The following is a 17,791-nucleotide window of genomic DNA, read 5'->3' as shown; positions in this document are numbered from 1 at the left end:
TTTTTATGCTAGGATAAAGCAGATGGCGTTCATTCTCAAGGCACAAATTCACGACCCTTTGAGAAGAAAGGGATGTCCAGTCTTCTATATACAATGTGTAGTCACTAATGTTTGTTTAATAAAATATCTTTTGCAATAACTATAAAATTGAATATATAAAGAATTGTATAGAAACTATTGGTACTTGTGTTTAAGAAGTTTGTATACATTACAAATCGAAGTGTTTCTCTTTTATTTATAAACAAAGTTACATTTTTCTTTTTCTTTTCTTTATCGACTTCCTATCTGCTTAATGAATAAAAACACTGTTTATATTTTACTTATTTAATGTTAAGAATTATTGTTATAATTGATTATAGGATCCATATTTTTATTGTAAATACTACACTGTGGTTAAAACAAAGATTACATAATGGCTGCATTCCCACTAAAAAAAGTAGAATTACAAACTGATGTATATATGACATGCTTGCAGCATGCTTTGTCAACAGAAAGATTCGAAGTAATGGGTCTGCTGCTTGGGGATGTATGTTTATCACTTTACTATGTCACACAATTTTCTATATTTTTATGCGTATGAAAAAGAAAATATCTATTGCTTCTATTTTAATTTATATTAGACAGTAAACGGTGTTGCTAACATCATAGCAGTCATTATTTTGAGACGTTTGGATAAAAAAAAAGACAGAGTAGAGATTTCACCTGAACAGTTAATGGAAGCTGTTAACGAAGCAGAACGGTTAACAGAAGTATTAGAACGTCCAGTACGCGTTCTTGGATGGTATCATTCCCATCCACATATTACAGTTTGTCCATCGCGTGTTGGTAAATTGAGATTGATATTCTATGAACTATGAAAATTTTATTAAACATAACACTTGAATAATAAGAAGACTTTATTTAGATGTTAGAACTCAAACAAGCTACCAGATGATGGACATTGGTTTTGTAGGTTTGATATTTTCAGTATTTTCAGAAAGTAAAGAATCTAAGGTAAATAAAGATTATTAAACATTGTTTTAAACGAATAAACAAAATTGTATTTTTGTAGGAACAAGAAATTTCTTTGACTTGTTTTCAATCTCACAATGATGAAGCAAGAGAAATTCCATTGGAAATTGTATACACTCCAACAATATCGAAGATATGTTTAAAAGTAGGGATTTTAAATAACAAGTATATATTAAGTTTAATACGTGACCCTAATCATAAATATTTAATATATTTTTTTAGACTATGACAGATTTATTAAAGATTTTGGTTCAAGAAGAAGAAGAGATGGCGGAAACGTACAAAAATCACCAGGATATTCTTGCCAGCATACACAATAATGCTGGTTAGTTTAATTGCCTTAATATTTATTAATTGCTATAAATAGAAAGTAAATTCAATTACTAATTCCAGTGAGAACACGGTCATTGGTGCACATCACGGATATAATTACTAAGCCTTTGGTATTAACATTTGAGAAAAGAATAGCTTTAAATAAATTACGCGCTGCTCACCTTCGAAGACAATTACAAGAATTACAAAAAGTATGCAATGGATAATAATTGCTAACATGGTCAATCATTCATCCTTTTCTTATGTATTATAATTTATCTTAAATTCAGTATTTTATTATTTTATATTATAAATTTGTTACTTATTCTCATGCAAGTTCTGTGTGTAAAATGAAAAACGTTATTGAAATATTAAAACATCATCGATTTTAATAATCTTTTTTTTTTAATTAAAGAAGACAAATGAACCTTTCAGTGATTATTTTTATTTTACCTTTCACGAACAAAGATCTGGCAATAGTTGCACAGCTCTATATTTACACTACGAGAACAACAGTGTATTTAAATAGACTTAAATTTATTCAAAACACAGATTCTGCGGAACGAGAAAGATGTATAGGATGAGAAGGACTACGTGCTAACCTTTTGCGAGGCAGCTTTTCCAGAGTAGTTAACAATTTTGCGAAGTCGGGCCGATTTTCTGCATGGAATGACCAGCAAAGCATTAAAATGTCCTATGAATGCATACAAATATTACAATAATTTCTTCAATAAGTATAAATAACTATAAAAATTATTAATAAAATATGATTTGTGTATACCTTTACATCTCGGGAAGCTTGTAAGTTAGCTAAAGTTTGTTTCATTCCTTTGCCAACTTGCCAAATAATTGCTTCAGGAGGTTGTCCTTTAAAGGGCCATTCACCGCATAAAAGTTCATACCATACGGTGCTATAATAAAGTATCTCTTTAGATACATTACAAATATAGAAAATTAAACATAACATTTTACCAACCCAAATGCATAAACGTCGGAAGCTTCTGAGAAAGGTAATTCTTCCTGATCCCGATTTTGTTGCGGTTTCAGTCGTCGAACAATTTCAGGAGCTAAATAACATAACCAGCCAGGTGGTATACTCAGTCCATCTCCTTTTCTGTTTAAAAGAAAAAAATAAGAAATATATAATATATTACATTGAATATTCCTCGAAATACAAAACTTGCCTATTTCCGTAACAAAGCTTCGTAACACTGAACAAACCGAAATCTGTTATTACAACTTTTCCATTTTCTAAAAATATGTTTTTACTCTTGAGATCTTTATGAATTATACCACGAGCATGAAGATATCCCATTCCCTATAAAAAAATTGTACGTGTCAAGATTAACAGAAATTTTGTAAAAAATATTTATTTATATGTACCTGAGAAATCTGTTGAGCGATGATAGTGGTTTTATTCATATTAAATTTATCTTTACGCAAATGAATATGAGTGTAAAGAGTCATGCCTTTGCTCATACTAGTCACTATCGCCAAGCGAGGAGGCTTCATACAAGCTCCCATAAATAAAACTAGATTTTCGTGTCTCGTTTTTCGGAATGTAGCCACCTGGATATAATAATATAATATATTATTGATCTCTTTATTTTTAATAAAAACGTTCGGATAATAATAAGTACCTCTAACTTGAACGCTTCCAGTGTTTTATCATCATCTAAATAATAGTCCATGTTCAGGACCTTAATTGCAACATTACCATGCCAATAGCCTCTGTACACAGTACCAAATCTCCCAGTACCTATAGGTTCTCCAATTTTCAGTTCATCGTAAGGAATGTCCCATTCTCGCATCGATAACTGTGACATTCAATTCGGTTAGATATCATAATCAAACATCAAATTACCTATTAAGTTACATACGCTATTTTGTCGTGGCCAACGACTATCTCCTGGTTCTCCGTCAGAAACTTGAGAATCTTGAGAATCAACTCTAACAGGAGTTCGTTCGGAATCTGTGCTAACACTGCCAGATCCAGAAACACTCACTGTTCTTTCGCTATCACTTGATATAGTCGTACCTTCGAGTCGGTGAGTCTCCAACGTAATACCTTTGTCATTAAGCACAACATCTGCAATGAAATTATAGTAAAATGCTAAATTATTGCAATACAATATACGATAGGCGCTTGCTAATTCCCCTGTCTCTAAAGAATGTTTGATTCCAAAGCTCTAGGAATTATTGAATGGTCACTGTATAATGAAATAAATACCTGGAAAATGGAACTGTTGTTTGGCAGGTGCCTGTGGGGTTTGGCTAGTATTGGCAGGTAACAAAGCTGGACTAGAAGGCGTTGAGCTGTTGCAGCTCGAGGTATTTGAACTAGAATCCGCGCCCTGATAAATATAAATTAGTCAAATTATAATTCACGTTTCAAACTTATGAATAACATACCTGAAAAGGTATATTCATAGAAGAATGTGGATGCGATCGTTTACGATCTCTTCGATTCAAAGAGCTCAATAAATTTGAATTATGGTGATTCGGAGATGTTATACCAGGTTTGCTTAATATCGGAGAAACATTTACCATACCTAAAAGATTATATTTTATTTAGAATTCGTTATGATAATGATTGTTTCATTTAAAATGTTTATACATACTGTCACCTTGTACACTTCTTTTAAACTCATCAAAGAGCTCTTGAGGTAGACCACAAGATGGTGGTACTTTAGATTCACAATCACGGTGACATTTATATTTACATTCTTTGCATTTCAAACCAGTGCCTATAAACATTTGCTTGTCACAGTAATCGCAGGTTGTCATCATTTTAAATGTTTTGGTAAAGCGATGAGCAATTATATGGCCCATTCCGCGGGTTACTGTTGGCGTACGTGGTGACTTTGGCACTTGGAGACTTGTTACTGTAAATAATTTTAATTACAAAATTACAGTTTTTCTTTTTTAATAACAGTGATATATATATATTTACCTGTTCCCTTGAAACTGTTATCATCACTTTCAGCACTAGAATAAGGTGGTGACTTAATAGGACTATTACTATTTAGCAAGAGACTTTCCCCTGCAATGTCTGCATTACTGCTGCAAGATCCTGGTTCTGTAGGTAGGCGATTTCTTCTTCCTGCACAACTAACAGGATCATTGCCACAACTACAAAATCATCAAAAGAATGTATACCTTTAAACTTTATAAACAAGAATTATTTAGAAGTAAATTATTACCTTGAAGCTGAATCCCCATTTTCAAGTCGGTTTGCCAATTGCGATTCGTGAGATTTTGACTTAGTTAAAGGAAACACTTCCGGTTGTGATATCGTGTTTTGTAAACCTATCTGATGCTTTTTACAAGGAGGCGGAGTTGTTGGAAACTTAATTCCTATTATTATAAAAATAGAATCCTCCGTTAGTTAGAAGAATGTTTTAACATTTTACTATATTATTTACTATTTTATTTACCACATCCTGGTCTTTGTAAAAGAGGAGTAGAAGGGGGACTAGTTGATAATAAAGACGTAATGGAAGAAGCTTGTGCTAACATATCACTGTGAAGATTGTTGTTATTATGATATGGAATGCTGTCTTCTGAAGGAACAGAACATCTTGTTGTACGGGATCGAGCTGGCCTAGGAGAGGCTCCAGTACGTAAATGATGTCTATCCCAGGAATCCCAATACAAATTCATATCACTGTTATCCATATCCCCTCTTAGAAGAACATCTAAAGTGAAATATTCGGTAAAATACACATCTTAATGTATAAACACTACCGTATGAAATAATTGCTTACCCATATATCGACGAAGATTGTGTAATGCCCTACAAAGTCTACGAAGTTCTTCCTCGTGTTTAACGTTACTTTCACCCAACATACTACCTAGTTCATGTTCAGATTTTTCTTTGAGAGCTTCAAGCGAGTTAGCTTTAGAACAAATCATCTGAAATTTGTAGTTAATGTAGATATTAAAACTATTAAAATCTATTAAAACATTCTATTAAAATATTCAAACAGAATATTCTTTATACCTGTATAGACTCTTTAGTAAGTCCTACTACCCGTAACCATTGTTGCAAAGATGGATATTGTTTCATTTCTGGAGGTAACGATTCTTCTAAAGCCAGTTTGGCTTTGGTTACAAGTTGCTTTGAATATAATTTTATAAGCTTCCCCTAAAATACATTTAAATAACATAAATAATAAAATTAAATATAGGCCTCAGAAAGGACCACAATCTTGTTAATATCATAATAAGTTAATTTCATACAAATTGAACCTATCCTTGAACAAATCTCTTGAAAGAATTCAAAATCATACTGCTACAGTAAATATGATATATTTCTTTCATTACTACGGAAATCACTATTACAAATACAAGAGACAAATAGCGATATTAACAAAATAAAGATATTAAAAGATTTCCATGCATGTACTGTCAACGTGTAGACAGGTACAAATTTCTAGTTAATAAATAAATGCATTTGCAACTTGTTGACATTCATGAAACAGCCTTTCACGAGGTCAAGGCGATCGTTCTAAAGATAATAAAGGAAGGAAGGAGGAACAATGCGGGGTGACGACAATGCTTGAGAGAGTACCTCAAGCGTCCGAATTTCCTGTTGAGTTAGTTCAGCACTGGTGGAACATTGGGTCCTCAAACCTTCAAGTCGATCAGCAGAGATGTCAATCATGGATTGAACGACATCTAAGGCTCGACGGATTTCTAGTTCCGCATCCTCGCCGTCCGCCATCCCGCGCCACGATGACGACCCCTTGTTTCGTTCAACGTGAATCTAATTTCTATTTTACAGGCATAATTTCTTTCGCATCGGCCTCCTATCGGTCACGGCTTTATCACTGATTCTCCATGTAACCAAACCACTTATCAACATTGACAACCATCTTGGCCGCCTATCAGTGACGTCAATCGGTGCCCGACAATCCGGGATTTCAGCACGTTCATTCGAGCAGCGACTACAGATACAAGAATCACTGATTCGAGCGATATTGGAACGTTCATAAAAGCGTCCTTTTTTTGTTACATTTCTAATAACCTCTTTAATTTACCTAAAATTACATTTAAAATTATTACCATTTGAATAAACTCCAATTGTAATGAATAAAGTTAGAAATTTTACTACCTGTTGTTTCTTCCAAGAAATCCAACCACACAGCTTAGTTATGTATATATTGATTTTTCCTTGCTGTAGATCATTTATCAAATATGATTTTTTTAAAATTATGAATTATAATGTCTATACTGCAGTTCACGAGAGACCATACTTACTAGATGACGAGTTTTCGCTCGTTTTTGCGCATATGACTGTGTTTCGGTTAATATACATTATAATCTATGGTAATGCACATGCGCTCAACACCGGTCGGAAACCCACGAATATATAACCTGTGGACAGAAAATTTTGCAATTTTTCATTCTCGATTCATCTTCCCTTCATTACACGAAAATTATTTTCTAGATTCAAAATTCTTTCAAATCTATTTCTTTCAATTTCATTTCAATTATATCTTGTATCTTTATCATATCATCACTGGTTATCAGTTATTGCACGTCATATATTTCTGCCCACCATTTATATGACCGAAAAGTAAGAGGCAAGCTGTAGAGGAGAATCACACACGTTATTAAAAATCTCCCTAGACCTAGGGAGCTGCGCGAGTTAAGTATGATCTCTCGTGAACTGCAGTATAAAAAATGAATAAATAAATTATGGTTTTCAGAACGTTTGTTGGGTATTATAAGCGCCACTTGCATCTTCCCTCGTCGTATTCAATATGAGATTCGAAGTTTCTTATCTAGCTGTCTTATCCGGTCGATGAATAATCATGTTCACTCGCTACCTCTTCGTTTCGGTGACATGTATTCTCTAGATGAAATTCCGTGTTGTGTGTTTGAATCGTGGAATTTATAATAATTGCTCTTGTTACATGTTACCGTTAACGAGATCTTATAGAAATGGTGAATATAGATACGATACAAAAGACTTATCCGTTGCATTGGCTCGTGTGGAATAACAACTATGTAGAACTCGAAGAGGAATTATCTTCGAAACTGGTTTGTAAAACAGAAAATGTCATTCAATTTTTTAATCTGTTATAGTGTTATCAGCGGTTGTACTTATTGTTAAACAAAAAGGCAACAATAAAGACTTGAGAAATAAGTATATGTCAGTTGTTTTTTTTTTCTTTTAATAAAATGAATATGATAAATAATTATTTGTATCCTATTGATATTGGAATACTTAGCTAATGACAGTGATTAAGTAATGAAGATTTATACATGATAAACATATGTTTATTAGTAGGGGAAAAAATAAGTAGTATTTCTACCTGTTTATATCAATTATTTGTTGAGTTAATTACTAAGATTCAAAGTAAACTATGTGAATATTAATTACTCGTAATAGTAACTGAAATAAATAATTTAGAATGCTATCAGAAAACTTCATGAATGAAGCCTTATACAAGCGGGAAACCATAAATGTACAGTGACTTGGAACTTTTGATATTATAGTTTGAATATATATATGGTTCGATATGATAAGGCTTATAAAAGAATTATAACATTGATTATTAATTCTAACATATATATAGGTATCTCTTATATATAATATTATAATGTAATAAAAAATTATTTTTTAGCATGATATCGAAAAGGTTGATAACAGAGGAAGAACACCATTGATGCTAGCTGTAACTTTGGGTTATACCGATTGTGTTGAAGTGTTATTGCAACATGATGCTAATGTTAATACAGAAAATACTCAAGGATGGACTGGTAATAATTTTATATATTAAATCTTTACATCAATCGGTATTTTGATTTTAACTTTGTCGTTATTATAGTGGTACAAGAAGCGGTTGGCACAGGAAATCCTGAATTGCTACAAATGGTGCTAGCGCGTAGAGATTATCAAAGATATTGTAATCGAGCAGCTGGTATTCCAGAATTGCTTCATAAACTTAAACAAGTAGGTTTATTAGAAAAAAAAAGTGAAATATATAATGGTATGGAAGAAATATGTAATATTAAATAATGTTTTCAGGCTCCTGACTTCTATGTAGAAATGAAATGGGAGTTTACTAGTTGGGGTAACTATAAAAATGTGTAATTTCCCCATTTATTTTTGGTTACAAATGCAAAACTAACATTTTATCTATTATTAGTTCCTCTTGCCTCTAAAATGTGCCCTAGCGACACTTATAAAGTATATAAACAGGGCAGTAACGTGAGAATCGATACCACTTTATTGGGATTTGATCATGCTAATTGGCAACGCGGGAATCGTAGTTACGTTTTTAAAGGACAAAGTAAGTATCGAAAGTATTGTTACTCTGCATGTAAAATTAATATTTCTTAAGTTTATTTCAATCTTCAGGCTTTTTGTTCAGTGTATTTCCTTTTATATTAATAGTAGATTCTTTTATTTATTTTTTAATTGTATATATTAAATGCAAGCTGCATCAAATGTACCTGTGGCAATTAGATGTGAACGGAGTTATGTATTCAGTATGGTGGGACAAGAGTCAGGTGACAGAACTATTTTTACAACTAATAATATGATGTATAAAAATGTAGATAAAATTTAATTTATATGAAGTAGCAAAACTTCTTTCATAGATTCATTCTATCTGTTTATTTTTATTTATGTTTCTTTTGTTATCATTTCTTTGCAATTTTATTATTTTTAAAGCGCTTAATAGAATAAATTGATGCTTTAAGGGGTAAGTGTGGACACTGTGTAATTATAGAAATAACAGTAATATTTATAACACTGTATGTAAATTCATCAAAATAAGTAATTGATAAGTAGTTCTGTATATTGTAAAATACATCAGACAAGATTTTTAGAATTGTAATTAGTAGTATAGAAATACAAGAATAATTCAAACTATCTAACGTAGAATAATGTGGGAGGTTCTAAGTATTTTTAAATCTTTTCACGAATAATTATTTCAACGATATAAAGATAAAATTTGTTCGTATAGATGACGGAGCAACAATGATGGAAGTAGATCATGAAACAAGAAAAGTGTATGTGGAGCATATGAAACTCATTGATGCTGATAACATACAACTAATGGAACCAGCGGAAGAGGGTGTATTAGCTCGGCTTACAAATCCGATAGTTACTACATATATAGATACTGAAAAGATTAGTTTTGAACGGTAATTATATCATTTTGAAATGTATAATTACTTCTGGATTATACTTATTTATATAAAATTATATGTATTTCTTTTAGCAATAAAGCTGGTTTATGGGGCTGGCGTTCTGATAAAAGTGAAATGGTAAATGGACATGAATGCAAGGTTTTTAGTGCAAGTAACGTAGAATTAATAACAAAAACTCGATTAGAACATTTATCCGAGCCCGATAAAGCAAGGGCTCGTGCCCCTCGTACGCCTCTTCAGTCATTTCTTAGTATAGCGGAACAACAACAAGAGAACAGTATTAGTGCAACTACTAGTGTAATTGTTCTTTCTTAAACCTGTTATTATATACAATATACGATTTCGGTAAAATTTATATGTTAAATTGTATATTTTAGGAAGAATATAGCAACGTTGGAAATCCCTGTAATATCACAGCTGAAGAGTATTTTGACCCAGATCTTGATTTAAATGGAAGAGATATAGGTAGACCAAAAGAAGTTAATACAAAAATTCAGAAATTTAAGGTATTATAAATATGCAAATATTTGAGTGATATTGTTATCTAACATGTATTATTAACACTCGAATGCAATTCACAGGCAACTTTATGGCTAAGTGAAGAATATCCATTAAGTCTTCAAGAACAAATTATACCAATTGTCGATCTAATGGCAATATCTAGTTCACATTTTGCAAAATTAAAAGATTTTATCCAAATGCAATTACCCGCTGGATTTCCTGTTAAGATTGGTAAGCATTTAAATTCATTCTCCTTTAAAAGATACGTTAAAAACAATGAATTAAAATTTCTTTCGTTTATAGAAATTCCTCTGTTTCATATACTAAATGCAAGGATAACATTTGGAAATATTTTTGGCATGGATCAAGAAGTAGCACACGTGGGGCATTTACAAGAAACGAATAGAATGACTTGTTTAGTTGACGATATTTGTTTTGAAGCTCCGGTGGGATATGTAAAACTGGGTATGTTCAATCCTCATAAACGAAGAAAATTATCAAGTGTACACTTGACAGAAAATTTTTATTTTATTGTTTAATAATAATTATTCAATAGGTGCTGAAGTTCGGACTCAGTTTAGTATGGAAGAAGAAGATGATCTGTTACAATTTGCTATTCAACAAAGTTTACTAGAAGTTGGAAGCGAACGTGACGAGGTAGGAGTCTTAATTCCTATACAATTTTGCAACTTAAATTTTAATTAATCTCAACTATTCAGGTTGACATATGGGAAGCTTTGAGAGCCCAAAAACCATCTCGACCCACGACTCCTAACATGACGACTGAAGAAGAAAGGCAACTACAAAGGTACGTGGAAAGGTAGCATCATTTTCAGCAATCCTATTTCAGATATTTTATTTTTGTTTGAAAAGTTTTAAATCGTTTATTTTGCATGTGTTCTTGCTCGACAATTCAAATTCAGGAAGGTGGGTGAAGAATTGTTACAAATATTAGTTGCATAAAAATACTCTTAGGCTGTATTGTATTATTTTTACCGAGGGATATTTAGAAAATATGAATAAACATTTTTACAGATGTAAAAGAAACAAAAGTACATGTTAGAAGAAAAATTTAACTTGAAAGGGTTCATTTTTTTTATATAATCGGTGGTTCATTTTTAATTTTTTTTTGTACATTAAAGTACTTAGAATAATGTTACTCTGCAAACTGTTGATTTCAAATATAAATTTTTATCTTGTTGTTATCTAAGAGCTATCCAAGCAAGTCTAGCGCTATACCAGGAGAATACTGCTGGGTGTGCCAGCGGTCAAAGTAACTCTAATAAAACGAATGACATAGAAGATGCTGATTCTCTCGAAGACACAGCAGAACAATTAAGATTGGCATTAAGACTTTCTGAGCAACAACAATTAGAAGAAGAGCAGCGTCGATTGTTAGAAGAAGAAACGTTTCGGCAAGTGTTGGAATTATCTCTAACAGATAAATGAACTTGATAACGTGCAATAGCCACTTAAACATTTCATTAAAGTATACTTCCACATCTACGTTAATCTTCCGACAACGTGATGCTGTCGAGCATGAAATCATTTCCTACGATTCGTACATCAAAAAGCAATATACATATATATATATATGTGTGTATATATAGCTACGAAGTCAGATGAAAGTGCTGGAAATAATTGTAGCACTAACTATGAAAGTAAATGATTTAACTTATGTTATTTATTTCTTAGCTACGTTTTATATGAAAGAAAGTTGTAATGGTATGGTGGAACATGGTAATGTAATGGTTAGAAGTCTTGAAAATTACAATTGCTCTGATTAATAATCAGAATATTTTTGAGTCTCAAATCCAATTCAAAATCAAATGACATTAGTTAAATGGGAGGGGGGGGGGGGGGCATCGTTGAAAGTACGTACTGTAAGTTACGACTGTCAATATCTCAAATAAAAAGCTTGTAATTCTCAAGCCTTCAATAATTATTGGTTTTGTCCTTTCTCCTAGTATTAAATTTTCATCTGGAAGAGATTTCTAGCTATAGAAATTTGGATATATATATATATATATATATATATCAGATTAATATTTTAATTAATTCTATGTAACAATCTACTAAAAACTGCCTTTTTTAATGTTCGGGCAATTAAAAACTATTCCAAGTTCCTTTTTATACCCGTGATAAAATAATTGTAAGTAGCGTTTCGATTTATTAAGGGTAGTAGTGATGTAATAAAAGTATGTTATTTATTCTTTAAAGTTTATTCGTTATATAGGCAAGTAATTTCGTTGAAGATATTTAATACAAATTATGTGTATGAAATAAAAAAAGAAAAGCAGCGATCAACCTGTTGTTAATGCACGAATTTATCGAAAATCAAACATACTTATAGTACATATCATTGCTCTGAAAAACTTTCAATTCCAAAGATAAATTATTGCTTCTCACAGAATTTTTGTTAGAACTTGAAATGATTGTTCTGAACAATATATTAATTATATTGTAATAAAAAGGTATATTTCTACGATAATACAACAGGTATAATTATACGTATAAAATAAAATATGTTTAGAAAAAGTATGGAAAGAAAAAGTATTTATATGATAATTGACAGTAGCTATTACTGCCATGAATAGGCTACTCAAATTCTGATTGTGCCCTAAAACAAAAATACTGTTTTGTAATAAAATTATGTTTCACAGTACTGAATTTGATCTGAAAAATATTTTTACACGATTCCAGTCTATAATTAAATATATTCGCAACAATATCTTTGATACAAACCTTTTATATATAGTGTTTAGTATATGTGCACTCTGCGCGAAACGTTGTTCGTTCTTATGTGCTTGTTGATACCACTTTTTGCGTACAGCATTCCAATGTACTCTATGTTCTCTCAATAATGTTTCTCGTGATACTAAAGTTTGGCCGTCCTAGTATAAGTAGTATAATTAGTAATTATAATATCGCATCGATTAGAGAATACGGAATTTTTCTTACATAATCTAAACATAATTCTTCCTTTGGTCTACTGATTGGTGAAGGTATACGATTTCTAGGTATAGCCTCTTCACAAGGTAGTGGAGGAGGTAAATAATAAACATCACGAACTTCTCCATTAGTATCCAATATATTATTACTTATATTGACTTCATTTACTATTTCTGGACTTGGACTGCGCACTCTACAAATAAAAATAAAGTAATTTTTTTTCTAAGTTATTCTGTAATAAAAAATTATTAGTTCCTTTAGTAGTACTTCATGAATAATATTATTATTTACGATTATGTTAATATTAATATATGCGAAAATGTAATGGAATTAAATAGCGTAAGATATACATGTATGAAAATCAAAATGAATGAACAAATAATATTTAGATATTTACAACTTTATCATTGTTTTACTTACTTAGGTACAAGATTAGGATTTCTTGGCTGATTAGCCATCCATGCTCTGCATATTGGATAAAGCGGTGTATCTTCTTGAAACTGTGCTAAATCAACGCTTCTATCAAACAATTTCATTACATAAGTATGATGAAATGCAGTATCTACTTGCACCTGCCGACGACGTCGTACTTTCCTTTGTTGTTGGAAACTCAATGATTTTGATCTATACATATTATCCCTAAAAATGAATATTCATTATTTACTGTAGAGAACAAAGATTATTGTGTACATTACATTTTCTTCATTGGGTGTTTATAATCTTGGGCAGAACTTTCTTCGCTTGAATCAGCTGATGAACCTGAATCGCTATGTTGCAACAGTTCTCTGAGAGCTCCTTTCAATCGATCTCTTGCAACAAGTACATCACTGTCACCTATTGAAAAAAAAAAGAATGTAGTCATTTTACAAATATATGTACTACAATGCTCTACTACAAAGGATCAAAATAAATGAATATCAATATTGTTTATTACCTAATTCATCTTTTATTTCTACCTTCACACGTCCTGGAACTGGTGGAGGAGGAGGTTGAATGTTTCTCTTTTTTCCCATCTAAATTATAAAAGAATTCAATATATTAATTACAGTATACATATTTGCAGTAAAAACTTGATAAATTTATATAACATATCAACAATTACCATGAACATACCTTCTGTAAAAACTATAAATAAAATATTTTGTTCTTAAATTTAAACAATATACAAAAGTATTATTACAGAGAATAAATATGAATGGAAAATGTGTATTTGTTTGTTGATTGTATAAAAATTCAAATTTATGAGGTTAGAAAGGCGATTTTGTATACAACATTCCAGCCAGGATAAAGGCAAGATTATTTTCAATTATATTTCAGCTATATTCTCAGCTTTTTCGAATAAATATTACGTCATGTTATTTCAACAATCAAATAATTATTAACAACACAAACTTGGAACAACTTCACTCATTAGATGAAACACGCTGGTTTTTATTTAGTTTTATTCAATACATTCAAACATACACATAACCCAATTCATGATTGGAAATAAATTAATTTTTAGTTTTTTGTGAATGTATAAATTGTTAATCGTATAATATTAATTGTAAGATATAAACCTATCAATTATTATAGAAAAATGATATTAGAAAAACATATTTACATGTATGTGAGAAAGTCATATAAGTAAAAGATATAAATACATTTCATTTTTAATTGGCACTTCTTGATCTCTCAAATTTCTGTATTTTAGATCCATACATAAAAACTAATAAAGCGATGCAGTGGATATTAAGTATCCTAGTGTTATTCATGTTAAACACGATAAATATATTTGCATATAATTGTTTTTCATATGGGAAAAATTACAGATGTAGATTGGGAACAAAAACACCATACAGATTTATATCAAACCGTGATGATTCTCCTTTTGAATATTCAGGTATGCGACTATGCATGTAATCTTTTTATTTTATTTAAAGATATTTTATTAATATAGGTTGCAGTCCAACAAAGATATGGTTGATTCTAAGACATGGTACAAGATATCCAGGTACAAAATATGTACCCACTATGATCGAGAAGCTGCCAAAGTTACAAGAAATTATCTTAGACAATTATCAAAAGAATAAAACAGATATTACAAGCGAAGATGCAGCCTCATTTGCAGAATGGAAAATTACTTTTACAGAAGATGATATCATGAAATTGACAGAAGAAGGTGAAAATGAAATGATTGATCTTGGAGAAAGATACCAAGCTAGATTTCCAACGCTTATGACAGAAATTTATGATAATCAAACTTACAGGGTAAAGAAATATTATGTATTTCTACTTTTAATTAGGTTTGCGCTATATTTATTAAATTTCAGTTCAAATACACTGCTACACATCGTACTGAAGTAAGTGCAAAAAATTTTGCCACTGGATTATTTGGCAGATATGGTAGTCACAAAGTCTGGTATCCAGAAGCAGAACACAAGGACCCTATATTAAGAGTAATTAACAGTCATGCAGTTTAAATACAATCAATCTTCAGTTATTCATTCATTTTATTTCAAGTTTTTAGTTCTATAAACGTTGTCAACGTTGGCGAATGGAAGTAGATAAAAATCCAAGTGCTCAAATAGAAAAGGAGAAATTTATAAACAGTGAAATTTATAGAAAGATGTTGCAAAATGTCTCAAAACGTATTGGTTACCAAGTTGATCAAGGTTAATATACTGCAATTAACTAAAGAATACAATACTTTAAAGGAAAATCTACAATTGAATAAAATTTCAGAAATCGCACACTTGATGTACACGATATGTGGATTTGAGACTGCATGGCATGACAATACAGAATCACCGTGGTGTCATTTATTTTCCGTAGATGATTTCAAAGTAAATTTTCAGAAAATTTTGGTTGAATTCATAATTACAATGAATGTTTTTTAGGTACTCGAGTTTGCGGAGGATTTAAAATACTATTGGATTGATGGATATGGCCATAAATTGTCTTATGAACAAGCATGTCCTGCTTTAAGAGACATGTTTGATTTTCTTGTGTAAATATACGTATTGTGTTTTAAATTTGTTTATACAAAATTCTTTTATATTAAATTGATCTTAATTTGTAGGTCAACTGAGGGGCCAGTGGTAACGGCATACTTTACTCATTCTGGCACCATTCTAAAATTATTAGCTTTATTAGGAGTTGCTAAAGATGATCAGCATTTAACACACGACTTATTTTCATTGTATGCAGAAGGTAGAGCTTGGAGAACTGGTGTTATAGACACCTTCGCTTCCAATATCGCGTTTGTTTTATACAAGTAAATATTATTTCATTGCAAGTTTTCATTATTCATAAATCACCTTGTTTGAGACTGGTATCTTTTTATTGTTTCAGTTGTTCAGGAATTCCCAGTGTTCTTGTCTTGCATCAAGAAAGACCACTGTATTTACCAGGTTGTCCTTTACATCTGCCGTGTCCTTTATCTATTATGAAAGCACTTTATCCGGATCACAGGGAAGAGTGTCAATTTGATGCAATGTGTTCCATACAAGAATTATAGAAATACGTAAATTTATAAGTAGTTCATGACAAGACTTTATAAACATCTTTTATATTTTATCAGATTAAATTAATGTTTTTTTTTTATTTCTTACCTTCTGTTCTATCCTGTTCCTTATCTTCTTACGATAAGATAGTGTTGTTATATTACCGGCATAACCTACAATAGCGCCGGCTGGTGTCGATTCAGAGAACTAGAGATATTTTGGCGGTCTATTTAAAACATAAGAAAGTTTCAACATCGATTTATTCAGAAATGAAGCCCGGTACGAAGAAATGTTACTCAATAATTTTGACTTACTGTTTTATATAGATTCATCCATTCTCCGGTTGTGCCACCAATACAAACACCTTGTATATAATACAAAATATTACTCTTATAATAGATTCTACTTTGATTCAGTCTATACTTCAAATCGACGTACATATTTTTTAAAAATCAGCTGAGGCTACTTAATTTATACTGTAATTAAATCCATTTCAATCCGAATGATAAATTTCAAACTGAAACCAAAAACCTTCGATAGCTCAGTTGGTAGAGCGGTGGACTGTAGTAGGTACTGTTAAAATAAGTAGACATCCATAGGTCGCTGGTTCAAATCCGGCTCGAAGGAATCATTTTTACTATTTTACTCGGTGTTAATTATTCAGTTGCTAATGCTTGTAACAATCGCATTACCACCAGAACTACTCTGTAAATAAACAAATAATATGACAGTTAATAGAACTTGCAGTTATAGAATTTTGAACTTCACTGTATCCCTGATGATGAATGAATCTAATTCTTTAATTTATGTAAGCTTATTAAAAAAAGCAATTTATAATTTAATATTCACTACGTTCCAAGATAACAGTTTAGTTCTATGTGAGATATAAAACCATCACAATAACAAAAAAAAATGTAAAAAAGAAAAAGAAACATTGTTTCGACCGTGACAGGACTCGAACCTGCAATCTTCGGATCCGAAGTCCGACGCCTTATCCATTAGGCCACACGGTCAGTTGTACAACTCCTTCCAAATTTTTCTTTTCATGGTGCTTCTTGTAATATATTGTTTTAAAATATTAAATGGTATTTCTTATATTTTATTTGAATTATATTAGCAAGGTGAAAAATTCACACTGGAACCATTTCTCTCTTATTATACTCCCCTATAACTTATAATAATACATTATGAATTAGTCAACTGCTTTCTATCATGATAACTAAATTATTGATATCATTAAAGTATACTTACATCACAATACGAATAAGTATAATTTTCTCTGTACAACGTGATGAAGATACTGCGTATTTTATATTTTTCAAAATTATTTTAGTAGGTAATTCATGGTGTTCACTGAATCT

At 31.1% G+C, this 17,791-nt stretch overlaps 5 protein-coding genes and 2 non-coding genes across 22 annotated transcripts; 4 read left to right on the top strand and 3 right to left on the bottom strand.

Annotated features, from left to right (window-relative positions):
• The first annotated feature begins 29 nt into the window (after nucleotides 1–29).
• Nucleotides 30–1,703, top strand: LOC114880891 (lys-63-specific deubiquitinase BRCC36-like). 4 transcript variants are annotated; one of them, XM_029197376.2, is made up of 7 exons: nucleotides 30–109; nucleotides 360–526; nucleotides 621–825; nucleotides 905–993; nucleotides 1,052–1,156; nucleotides 1,234–1,336; nucleotides 1,405–1,703. In XM_029197376.2, the coding sequence occupies exons 2-7, from the start codon at nucleotides 413–415 to the stop codon at nucleotides 1,548–1,550; spliced, it is 762 nt and encodes a 253-aa protein (XP_029053209.2). In that variant the 5' UTR covers nucleotides 30–109; nucleotides 360–412; the 3' UTR covers nucleotides 1,551–1,703. The 4 variants fall into 4 exon arrangements, with proteins under 4 accessions (XP_029053209.2, XP_029053211.1, XP_029053208.2 ...); XM_029197378.2 differs by having other exon boundaries at nucleotides 47–197; nucleotides 1,405–1,702; XM_029197375.2 differs by having other exon boundaries at nucleotides 50–180.
• Nucleotides 1,704–1,748: 45 nt separating this feature from the next.
• LOC114880890 (kinase suppressor of Ras 2) lies at nucleotides 1,749–6,535 on the bottom strand. Of its 3 annotated transcripts, none has more exons than XM_046288130.1 (17): nucleotides 6,440–6,535; nucleotides 5,897–6,365; nucleotides 5,327–5,470; nucleotides 5,091–5,238; nucleotides 4,761–5,021; nucleotides 4,527–4,680; nucleotides 4,277–4,455; nucleotides 3,951–4,208; nucleotides 3,736–3,875; nucleotides 3,554–3,677; nucleotides 3,204–3,412; nucleotides 2,964–3,140; nucleotides 2,707–2,892; nucleotides 2,508–2,641; nucleotides 2,300–2,437; nucleotides 2,105–2,234; nucleotides 1,749–2,017 (listed from the first exon to the last, which is right to left on the bottom strand). In XM_046288130.1, the coding sequence occupies exons 2-17, from the start codon at nucleotides 6,047–6,049 to the stop codon at nucleotides 1,865–1,867; spliced, it is 2,688 nt and encodes an 895-aa protein (XP_046144086.1). In that variant the 5' UTR covers nucleotides 6,050–6,365; nucleotides 6,440–6,535; the 3' UTR covers nucleotides 1,749–1,864. The 3 variants fall into 3 exon arrangements, with proteins under 3 accessions (XP_046144086.1, XP_029053206.1, XP_029053205.1); XM_029197373.2 differs by having other exon boundaries at nucleotides 3,945–4,208; nucleotides 4,277–4,434; XM_029197372.2 differs by lacking the exon at nucleotides 6,440–6,535 and having other exon boundaries at nucleotides 3,945–4,208.
• Nucleotides 6,536–7,112: 577 nt separating this feature from the next.
• Nucleotides 7,113–12,658, top strand: LOC114880900 (ankyrin repeat domain-containing protein 13D). Of its 2 annotated transcripts, none has more exons than XM_029197391.2 (13): nucleotides 7,113–7,371; nucleotides 7,959–8,094; nucleotides 8,163–8,287; nucleotides 8,363–8,408; nucleotides 8,484–8,627; nucleotides 9,306–9,486; nucleotides 9,564–9,789; nucleotides 9,870–9,998; nucleotides 10,074–10,224; nucleotides 10,297–10,458; nucleotides 10,550–10,650; nucleotides 10,713–10,801; nucleotides 11,205–12,658. In XM_029197391.2, exons 1-13 carry the CDS (start codon nucleotides 7,273–7,275, stop codon nucleotides 11,440–11,442), a joined length of 1,827 nt encoding a protein of 608 aa, XP_029053224.2. In that variant the 5' UTR covers nucleotides 7,113–7,272; the 3' UTR covers nucleotides 11,443–12,658. The 2 variants fall into 2 exon arrangements, with proteins under 2 accessions (XP_029053224.2, XP_046144166.1); XM_046288210.1 differs by having other exon boundaries at nucleotides 10,713–10,813.
• Nucleotides 12,455–17,772, bottom strand: LOC114880895 (protein lin-37 homolog). Of its 8 annotated transcripts, XM_046288215.1 has the most exons (12): nucleotides 17,682–17,772; nucleotides 17,392–17,601; nucleotides 16,869–17,135; nucleotides 16,745–16,794; nucleotides 16,539–16,656; nucleotides 16,245–16,381; nucleotides 13,880–13,958; nucleotides 13,641–13,779; nucleotides 13,366–13,584; nucleotides 12,955–13,138; nucleotides 12,739–12,887; nucleotides 12,455–12,613 (listed from the first exon to the last, which is right to left on the bottom strand). In XM_046288215.1, exons 7-12 carry the CDS (start codon nucleotides 13,956–13,958, stop codon nucleotides 12,592–12,594), a joined length of 792 nt encoding a protein of 263 aa, XP_046144171.1. In that variant the 5' UTR covers nucleotides 16,245–16,381; nucleotides 16,539–16,656; nucleotides 16,745–16,794; nucleotides 16,869–17,135; nucleotides 17,392–17,601; nucleotides 17,682–17,772; the 3' UTR covers nucleotides 12,455–12,591. The 8 variants fall into 8 exon arrangements, with proteins under 8 accessions (XP_046144171.1, XP_046144170.1, XP_046144172.1 ...); XM_046288214.1 differs by having other exon boundaries at nucleotides 16,745–17,135; XM_046288216.1 differs by having other exon boundaries at nucleotides 16,745–17,135; nucleotides 17,392–17,595; nucleotides 17,682–17,766.
• LOC123988377 (multiple inositol polyphosphate phosphatase 1) lies at nucleotides 14,158–16,513 on the top strand. Of its 3 annotated transcripts, none has more exons than XM_046288211.1 (9): nucleotides 14,158–14,235; nucleotides 14,639–14,827; nucleotides 14,885–15,195; nucleotides 15,258–15,383; nucleotides 15,455–15,599; nucleotides 15,670–15,770; nucleotides 15,825–15,934; nucleotides 16,007–16,201; nucleotides 16,279–16,513. In XM_046288211.1, the coding sequence occupies exons 1-9, from the start codon at nucleotides 14,187–14,189 to the stop codon at nucleotides 16,442–16,444; spliced, it is 1,392 nt and encodes a 463-aa protein (XP_046144167.1). In that variant the 5' UTR covers nucleotides 14,158–14,186; the 3' UTR covers nucleotides 16,445–16,513. The 3 variants fall into 3 exon arrangements, with proteins under 3 accessions (XP_046144167.1, XP_046144169.1, XP_046144168.1); XM_046288213.1 differs by lacking the exon at nucleotides 14,158–14,235 and adding an exon at nucleotides 14,399–14,491; XM_046288212.1 differs by lacking the exon at nucleotides 14,158–14,235 and adding an exon at nucleotides 14,512–14,550.
• On the top strand, nucleotides 16,961–17,057 carry Trnay-gua. The gene is made up of 2 exons: nucleotides 16,961–16,997; nucleotides 17,022–17,057. It is a non-coding gene; the product is annotated as a tRNA-Tyr (tRNA).
• On the bottom strand, nucleotides 17,371–17,443 carry Trnar-ucg. The gene has a single exon. It is a non-coding gene; the product is annotated as a tRNA-Arg (tRNA).
• Nucleotides 17,773–17,791: the final 19 nt, after the last annotated feature.

Source organism: Osmia bicornis, chromosome 12 (genome assembly GCF_907164935.1).
Source record: "Osmia bicornis bicornis chromosome 12, iOsmBic2.1, whole genome shotgun sequence".
NCBI classification, from domain to species: Eukaryota; Metazoa; Arthropoda; class Insecta; order Hymenoptera; family Megachilidae; genus Osmia; species Osmia bicornis.
Note: the sequence above shows the minus strand (reverse complement) of the source record. Positions and strands in the feature narration are given on the sequence as shown.